This window comes from Morus notabilis, unplaced genomic scaffold, assembly GCF_000414095.1.
Source record: "Morus notabilis unplaced genomic scaffold, ASM41409v2 Scaffold1916, whole genome shotgun sequence".
Taxonomy (NCBI): Eukaryota; Viridiplantae; Streptophyta; class Magnoliopsida; order Rosales; family Moraceae; genus Morus; species Morus notabilis.
This window is the reverse complement of record NW_010360874.1, coordinates 1-9,805: the sequence shown is the minus strand read 5'-3', so window position 1 is coordinate 9,805 and position 9,805 is coordinate 1. Positions and strand designations below refer to the sequence as shown.

The following is a 9,805-nucleotide window of genomic DNA, read 5'->3' as shown; positions in this document are numbered from 1 at the left end:
GAAAGAGTGGTTTTCAGAGTATGAAAACATTAATGGAGGGAAGGTGTTGATGGGAAACAATCACTCCTGCCATGTGATTGGTATTGGATCCGTGACACTTAAATTGAGGAATGGAACTTCACATGTCCTCAAGAATGTGAGGCACATTCCTAACCTAAGGAGAAACTTAATCTCCTTAGGAACTTTAGATGATGCAGGTTACTGTTACAAGGCTGAAGGTGGAGTTCTCAAGGTGCAAAAGGGCTTTTTGGTGGTTCTTAAAGGTAATAAACAACATGGTTTGTATGTTCTTGAAGGTCAAACTGTCACAGGTTTAGCGGCTGCAGCAGTAAAGAGTAACACATAGGCTGTGTTATGGCATCGAAGACTTGCTCATGTGAGTGAGAGAGGACTTCAAGAACTAAGCAAACAGGGATTGTTGGGAAAGGATCAGATTATGCACCTGGATTTTTATGAGCAGTGTGTTCTTGGGAAGCAACACAGGCTCAAGTTTTCTACCTCGACTTACAGAGCCAAAGAACCTTTGGAGTATGTCCATGCAGATCTTTAGGGTCCAGAAAAGGTGCCAACCTTCGCAGGTCACATGTATTTTCTGTCCATAGTTGACGATCATTCTAGAAAGGTATGGGTTTATTTGCTTAAAACTAAAGATGACTGTTTTGATAAGTTTAAGCATTGTAAGGTGTTAGTTGAAAATCAAATGAATAGAAAACTAAAGGCCTTAAGGACTGATAATGGAATGGAATTTTGTCATACGATTTTCACTAATTACTGTCAAGAAAAGGGGATTCTAAGGCATAGAACTGTAAAGAAAACCCCTCAGCAAAATGGAATTGCTGAGAGGATGAATAGGACCATTATGGAAATGGTTAGATGCATGCTCATAAGTTCAGGCCTTAATAAACACTTTTGGGGGGAGGCTGTTTCTACAGTCTGTTATCTAATTAATAGGTGTCCATGCAAGCCTATTGGTTTAAAGACACCAGAGGAATGCTGGACAAATAAACCTCCTAATCTGTCAAACTTAAGAGTGTTTGGGTGTGCAGCCTATGCTCACCAAAAAGAGGGGAAATTAGACCCCAGGTCAATAAAATGCATCTTTCTTGGTTATCCCGAGGGAGTTAAAGGATATAGACTATGCTTAAGAAATGGTTTACAGTATAAAGTAATTATTAGTAGAGATGTTGTGTTCAATGAGTTAGATATGCCTTATTTAAAATTAGAAAAAGATACTGCTCCTAGTGTTCTTGATGCAGGAACAGGTACATTACCACCTTAAGAAGTACAATTTGAGGTGGAACATTCTAAAGAGCAAACAGACAGTCTAACTAAGGGCAGTGAAGAAACTCATGAACAAAACACTCAACTAGATGAACAAGATGAAGAAGGCAGTGAACCTGCACAAGAGGAACAGCCCATACCAATCCAGAATTTAGAGCAATATCAACTGACAAGGGATAGACCAAGAAGAAATATAAGACCACCACAGAGATATGATGGAAGGAACTTGATTGCTTTTGCCCTCAACACAGCCGAGGAAATGGAAACAGAAGAACCAAAGAACTTCAAAGAAGTTGTAGGTGGTTCACATGCAAGCAAATGGGAGCAGCTATGGAAGAGGAAATGCAATCCTTGAGAAAGAATAACACTTGGGTTCTTGTAAACAAACCCAAGTATCAAAAAGCAGTGGACTGCAAATGGGTATTCAAAATCAAGGAAGGTTTGTCATCAAAAGACCCAAGGAGGTTTAAGGCAAGATTAGTTGCCAAGGGATTCACACAAGTAGAAGGTGTAGATTACACCGAAATATTCTCTCCTGTAGTAAAATACAAGACCATAAGAACCATCTTAGCATTGGTGGCTCATGAAGATTGGGAACTAGAACAAATGGACGTGAAGACTGCTTTCCTCCATGGAGACTTGAAGGAAACAATCTATATGTCTCAGCCACCAGGGTTTGAGGCTAAAGGAAAGGAGAAACAGGTTTGTCTCCTGAAAAAATCATTGTATGGCCTCAAGCAGTCTCCACGCCAATGGTATAAGATGTTTGATCACTATGTAACTCAAACTGGCTTTACTAGGAGTCATTATGATTCATGCTTATATTTTAAAGATATTGGTACTATGTCTGCAGTATATCTCTTATTATATGTAGATGATATGCTAATTACTAGTGCTAATATTGATGTTGTTAAGAAAGTAAAATGCCTCCTAAGTTCTGAGTTTGATATGAAAGACCTAGGTAATGCTAAGAGGATTTTAGGAATTGACATTAAAAGGGATAGGCAGCACGGAATCTTCTGTATGTTAAGAAAACGCTTTTGTGTTACACAGATAGACCATCATATTTCTCTGAAATTGATCAGGATGTAGAAAATTTGCGTCGCGATAATACTATTTTTCACTAATACCCAAGAAGAGTAACAGTGGCTCAAGTAATTATTCATATTAATATTATGACGCATGCACAGAATTTCATCGTATCATTTAAAGGTTATTTATCAACCAGATTATCTATAGATAATGAATAAGCAAGTTTGAGATGATCTAGCGGATGAGAACTCTTCTGAAGATCGAAAGCTTGATGTAGATAATGCACCAGAAATCAACAATCGGATACTTAATTAAAACATGTGAAAATTATTGCATCGTCTTGAGAAAAATTGACAGATCTTGATATTTTGATAAAACGTTGAACAACTATATATCCAGGGAAGAAGAATTCGTCCTGCATGCTTATAGCTTTTAGTGGAAGGGTTGAATATGAAAACTTACGACTTTTTCTTAGTTTGTTTAATTTTGTTATGTATGCTTTTTTTTTTTTTTAATGCATCAGTTGGTAGGAACTTTTTGCTTTTCTTTTTAATAAATTTTTTGTTTTCTTTTTTTGTAATTTAAAGAGAAAACACAAGTAGACCATGGCATCAGGACCTGCCTTTTTAATTTCTTACTATTTTCATATGCTATTAGTAACATGTTTTCTTTTCTCATTCAGTTGGGTCGTCCTGGTCATATGTCGAAGTCCTAACTAGAATATAAAAAGACAGTACTAGAAAAGAAATTATACATGAAGTTGGGATTCTCATATATAATCCGTCATAATTTAATATGCTATTGAAACAGTAAAGAACCATCAAATGGACCATGAATTAAACAAATGGGTGAAGATACACCGAGCTTATTAATACATAAACAAAGCTTACAACAAATCTTTCACGCAAATTAAATTGCAAAGAGGACCCAGCCTCCAGCAACTAATGAAATAAACAAAACAAAAAAAAGCATCATCTTCTTGCTTAACTTATCCTGTTCTCGATCGATCCACACTTAATAAACATAAGACGAAGACAAAAAAAAATCAACAGTCAACCGAAATATTTTTCATCAGTAACGGCCAGGAGGAGGGGCGGTGTAATTTTGTCCTTGTGGCTCTTGCTTCTTGTAGCTAATTTGTTTTGTAGGGACAGAGTATTCTTGTTCTCCTGACTTAGGCTTCTCGTAGTTAGTTGGTTTCTTAAGGATTGTGTATTCTTGTCCTTCTGGTTTTGATTTCTTGTAGCTAATTGGTTTAGCAGGAATTGCTATCTCTTTATGTGCTAAGCAGAGAATGGATTATGGATTGATGAGATGAAATGGCTAAGGAGACTAGTCTTATATAATGTCGCTTGCTAAATTCTAATCAATTCTATCTAATATTGTTGGACGCATTACTTGGCTCCACGATGGTGAAGAAATAGGCATTGGATTGATTGTGCTATCTGTAAATTTGATCCGCACATTAAATATTGCGGACCAAGATTTTGGTCAAGGATTCTATGATCAATTTCGAATTATAAATGCCAATTCATATCACGACTATCTTTCTTAAACATATAGGTTTGTTAAATTTACAAATAAATTTTGTGCCCACATTTACGTTCATTCTGTTTTTGTACATAAACAAAATGAACTTAATTGTGGGCACACAATTTATTTGTCCTTGCAGCTTCTGGAGCTCGTAGTATAGAGTAGACCTAAGGTAGTTGTCCTGTGGTTCATGGTGATCTTGACCAAGAACTTGTGATTTAGTAGTGTGTGGTAATCATAGGTATTGGCAAATACTAGTAATGACAACAAATTAGCCAAAGGAAACAAAAGATGGGTGAGTGCCAATGGATTATGGATTGATGACATGAAATAGCGGAGGAGATTAGTCTTATATAATGTCCTTTGCTAAATTCGAATCAATCATCCAACACTGCACGATGGTAAAGAACTATAGATATAGGACGCATTATGTTTTATTTTATTTTATTTTATTTTGTTGCTTCATGATATGTTTTAATAAATCTTGCATCAGTAGGAATTAACAAACAAGAAATGACATCAACATATGTCGTTAAAGAATAAAAAGTTATTACAACATAAGTTACAAATATATATGCTCCAAGCATATAATCAACATATAAAGCAACATTGAGACAAATGATTCAGGCAAGTCAAATATTGGCATAGAGGATAGTACCCTCCTGCCATGAATAGCGATTTTGATTTCCCAACCCACAGAAATTAATAAACACAACAAGAAAATAAAACAAACATAGATATCAATTAAAAAGTTTTCAATAACCATTTTGGACGGAATGGTCATTAGAATCTGGATAGCTATTAGCAGTTGAATAATGAGTATTCGGAGTGTAGATGAGATTTCCCGCAGTGTAATAAGCCTTGTCTTCTTCATTGCGAAGCAAAGAAAGGCGTACGCCATTACTTGCGGTATAGGCTGGCACATTACATTTCTCTGATGGAGAATATTTAGGGTACGCCTTGCACTCTTTGAGATTGATGTACTTATCATTTGCTGGTAAAGTTTCAAGGAAACAACCCTTTTCGTCTGTTTTAGGATGCAAAATGGTGTTGTATGGAGCTTTGTCGTATCCAGTACTCTCGTATGAACTTGGGCATATAATCTCTACCTCAGCTCCTGTTGTGGTAACGCAATGCATAGGAAAAATTGAACAAAAAGGTTAATATCTTCCAAAAGAAATTCTACATAAATTTTGACAAACAATATAAACTTAGCTTTATAATGAATATATCAAACTAATCTTTCAATACTTCACTACTTGATATTTACCTTGAAGAGGGTAGTATTTGTTAGCCTCTGATTCACAAAGAACGAACCCTTGAATAACAACGAGATTGTTATGGGAGTATATTCCTCCATGAGCTTGATCATAAGTAGTCTTCTGCTCCTTACCATAGTATTGTTTGATAGGGACAATGTTCCCTTGTCCTTGATATGGCTTAGTTTTCTCGTAGTTTTGGTCGTTTGGGACAAAATTTTGTTCTCCTAACTGTTGCTTGTGTTGCTCGTTGTGATCTTGTTTATCGTCAAGTAGATTGCCGAGAAGGTTATCAACATCCAAGGGTAGAGTAGAGCTTGATAGATCATTGTCAACACGATCATCATGACCGTGATTAATAAGCTGTTGTTGATGAATATCAACATGATCTGAATTCTGTGTATAAGGCACATATTCAGCAGAAACAATGACAATTAGCAGTGACAAGAGGGCTAAAGGGAATAGGAGGCGGGTAAGAGCCATTATAGTTGTGATATATTTGTGTATTAGTATATATGCTAAGTAGAGGAGAGGCTATGGCTTGATGAATTTGAGGTAGCGCCTTAGTCTTATATAGGGAACGATCACATGATATTATGTTACTCAAATTTCATATTAAATATGTACTATGGCAAATATTACTTGGTTGCACGATGGACAAAGATAGACCATGTGGTTGATTGTGTTATGCGCAATAAGATCTGCAAATTTGGCCTTGATTTGCCAACATTCCCTACGTGCTATTTTGTCCTATAACTCGTGCAATATACATGTGATGCATGAGTTGGGGACGGGGCGCCATCCCTACGTGTTCTCATCTCCAATTCAATTATTTAGCAAACGAAAATCAAATTTAATTATAATGGTTTTTCAGCTATATATATTCAAAGATATTCTAATGTTTAAAGCTATTCATTATTATTTTTATCTCATTTTCAGTTCATTAAGTAAATGATAAGAAATTGTAAGTACCGGTTTGAGTCTTTTAACACTTTGAAAGATAATATGAATAATGCAAAAACATAAAATAAAAGAACGCGAGAGAAATGGTATCGTGGTTCGGTAACAACCTACTCTGCGGGACCACGCCCAGATGATGAACAATCCACTAAAAACTATTTTACAAGTTAATTGGACTTAATCTACCCGAGACTCCCTCTCTAAGAAGACGCCTATGAACTTGCAATTTCCGAATGGACTTAAACAGCAAGATCCCCTCGACTTTTTAACATTAGAATCCCTCAAACTACGTTTTTCTTCTAAAAAACACTCAAATCATCTCTCTTGAATACAAGAGCTCACATATCTCACAACCCAGCAAAACTAATCAAAAGGTGTACAAAGGCTCAAGAGAATCTTTGAATAAATAAGCAAAATGTGAACAGCTTGACGACCTCATCAATTAATTCGTTGAACCAAATATGTTGCAGATCCTTGTTGCAACAATAACTGCAACATAGCTGTCAGGGTCAGCTTTCTCAAAACCAGTCCGAATCAATCTGTTTAAATTCTGAAATCTTTCTGAAACTGATATACGAATCTGGATACATTCCAAAGAGATAGAGGACGATCATCCAGCTACGAAAACTCAATCAAATATCAATCAAATCACCAATTATCAATTTACCATCTTTAGATCAATAGTTGACTTTCAAAAACAGAAACTATATTCAGTTTTCAGATCTTACAGAAACCTAAAGAACTTATCAGCTGCAAATCTATTCTCAAACAAAATCAACCAGCCAATCATTCTCAAAATAATACCAATCATAAAGCGATTTAAATCAATACAGAATTTGGGAAACAAATCCCAACATAAATGATAACTAGCTAGAATCAGAGATTACTGGCACGTCCTCAATTGTTATCGTCTTGATGTTGCATTGACTTACACATTCGATAACTTATTTAAAGGAGTTAACGGAGTTTTTTTTTTTTTAAGGGAGGACTTAACAGCGTTAGAGGATAATTAGGACTAATCATCTCCCTAAATGAGCAGGTGATCTGTTTCTGTCACATAAAGAGCAAGGACCATTCTGCAAATTTCCAACATAAATTCAGATCAAGCAACCTTCTTTTCTTTAATTTTTACCCACTGACAGAGATCCTTACGTCAAGACATGGTTCACAAATTAAGGTATACGTGATATATTGGTTGCCGATTCCCCATTTTGAGGTGATTTCTTATATTCAATTAAAAATAAAATGATAAAGAAGTAATGAAGGCGATAGACAACATTAATATAATCAAAGCTTTGGCAGCTTTGATTTCAATTTCACAGGTTCGATTTTATTGTACAATGTAAAGAAAAATCGCACGGTTCAGATTTTCAAATCTGAGTCCTTTTTTTTTTTTTTTTGGGATTTGAGAAAAGGGGCGCGAAGGCCGCTTGAGGTGGTACGAGCATGTCTAACGTAGACCGTTAGAAGCACCAGTTCGTGTTTAGGAGGACATTCTTATACCTAATACTAGGAGAGGGAGGAGTAAACTACGAATTACGTGGACCAAAATAGTTAGGAAAGACATTCTAGATTTAGGCCTTCAGGAAAGTTTAATTTCGAACGAAGCTGCGTGAAAAAGTGAAATTCATATAGCCGACCCCAATTAAGTTGGGATTAAGGCTTCTTGTTGTTGTTGTTGTTGTTGTATATGAGAAAAAGGATTAATGAACATTTTTTTTTTCAAATAAGAATTAATGTGTTGAGATTTAGATAACTTATAAAATATGTATAAAGACATTGAATTGGTCTCTTTAGTCACTGTTAATCTCTCTAATGTTTAGGTTATTCCAAACCCAGTCAACTCATATTACACCTATGTCGACAAAACAATTTCCCACACCCAAATGGTGCCGCAACCGCACCATAGTTAAAACAATTTAGTAGCATGTTGGTTGTATGAGTAAATTTTCCGATGCTAATTAGACGTCAATAATTCTCTCTAAAAAGCGCAGTAGATTACTAAAACCAACGGTTATAAAAATTATTTTTAAAGCAAAAAAAAAAAAGGGAAAGAACCAATAATAGTATCAAAACAAAGAGGATAAAGAATTTATACATATTAATGGCAATATCATCAAACTTCGTTATGCTCTAATGATCAGCTTATACATGGTTGATGCATATATGAGTACACAACTTAATTGTAACAAATTATTAACAATCTCTCAATCGTAGAAAAAACGTTTAAAAGATACAAGTATAATCAAATTAGGCACGGTGGAAATACATAAAATGAACTAATAATGGCCATCAGGGACTGAAGAAGATTCCGAGGTATAGATGAAAGGTTCAATGGTATACAGCGTCATCAACTTCTCCGGTAGGAAGCGAGGCGACGAGAGGAGTGCGCCGGTGATGCCATTGTTATAGTCAGTTGGGACATTGCAAGTCTCCAGGGGAGAGTTTTCTAGGAAAGCCCTGCACTCTTTGAGCTTCAACTTGTCTGATCCGATTACCTCCGAAAGCAAAAACGTGGCGAAGAAGAAACCATTTTCATTCGTCTCATGGCTTTCAGTGTAGAAAGGAGCTGCCTCATATCCATTCTCGTCCTCCGCTAGACAAGTTATCCTTGCCACAGCTCCTATACATACATCGTTAATTGGAAGGAGAAAAAAAAAGAATTTTATAATAAGTGTGTATAACAAAGATTTACCGGCTAGAGCGTATTTATTGTTTGCTGATTGGCATAAAATGAGCCCTCGAATGCCAATATTGTTGATATATTTATCATCATGATGATCATGACCATAATAGTACTGATTTGGTGAATTCGTCGGGACATATTCTTGGTGATAATTTGGTTGAATATTCTCTTCTAAACCTTCTGATTCGGGTTTTTCATGATCATTATAAGGAGGAAGTGGAACTTGTTTTTCTTCTGGTTTTGGTTTTCGGAGTTCTGGTTTTGGAGCGTATTCATAGCCAATGGCATAGGCAAGAAATAGTGAGGACAAAAGAAGCATAAAGGTAAGGCAGGAGGAGATATTGGAGCGATCCATTGCTCTAATGATACGTGTTTTGAAGGATTCTATAATATAATGTTGGAACATGACCATTTTATAGGATAAAATCAGTCCATAAATATATATTGTTACATATATATTTTGTGTCAAAAAAATATATATAGGTTTCGTATTGGAGAGGAGAGACTAACATGGTTGCACGTTGCCAAACAGGCAAACATATTTTAAAATGTTATTCACAGACATATCAGAAGTTCTGACAGAGCATTTAGAATATTGTGTTCATCATGTATATAAGAATATGTAACGCTTATTTTCTTAAAATAAAAAAAAAGGTATAATTCTTATTGTAATATTATAATATACTCCGACGTGGGTATTAAATATGGCCATACAGGCAGGTCCTCTCCACGTCATGGAGCCAATAATCAGTAAAAAAAATTGTTAAATTTATTCATAGAATGTGTGAGTCTAATTTTATCTATTACTCTTGATTAATATTTTTTTGACGATTATATTTATTTAACTAAAAAAAGTATTAATAAAGACTAAAAAGTAAAAATCTAAACTCGTACAATTTAAAAGTATTTGTCTCATTTTCTTATTTAATAACAAGTAGCCGCACTAGTACTTTTTCTGGTAAACTGCAGTTTAAATTAAGCTATATGTATATCTATGAGATGAGAAATTTAATTTGTGTCAAAAAGTCTTAAGCTATATGTATATATATATATA

At 35.2% G+C, this 9,805-nt stretch overlaps 1 protein-coding gene across 1 annotated transcript; it reads right to left on the bottom strand.

The window, feature by feature from the left end:
* Positions 1-8,344: 8,344 nt before the first annotated feature.
* LOC21386879 (proline-rich protein 3) lies at positions 8,345-9,106 on the bottom strand. Its single transcript, XM_010097426.1, has 2 exons — positions 8,761-9,106; positions 8,345-8,688 (listed from the first exon to the last, which is right to left on the bottom strand). Exons 1-2 carry the CDS (start codon positions 9,104-9,106, stop codon positions 8,345-8,347), a joined length of 690 nt encoding a protein of 229 aa, XP_010095728.1.
* Between the last annotated feature and the right edge of the window lie 699 nt (positions 9,107-9,805).

What these genes read in the sequence shown, in the direction of transcription:
- LOC21386879 (XM_010097426.1), bottom strand. Translation starts at nt 9,106, where the DNA reads ATGGATCGCTCCAATATCTCCTCCTGCCTTACCTTTATGCTTCTTTTG. An exon ending in CAATAAATACGCTCTAGCCG is followed by an intron (nt 8,689 to 8,760) that starts GTAAATCTTTGT and finishes ATGTATGTATAG; the next exon opens with GAGCTGTGGCAAGGATAACT.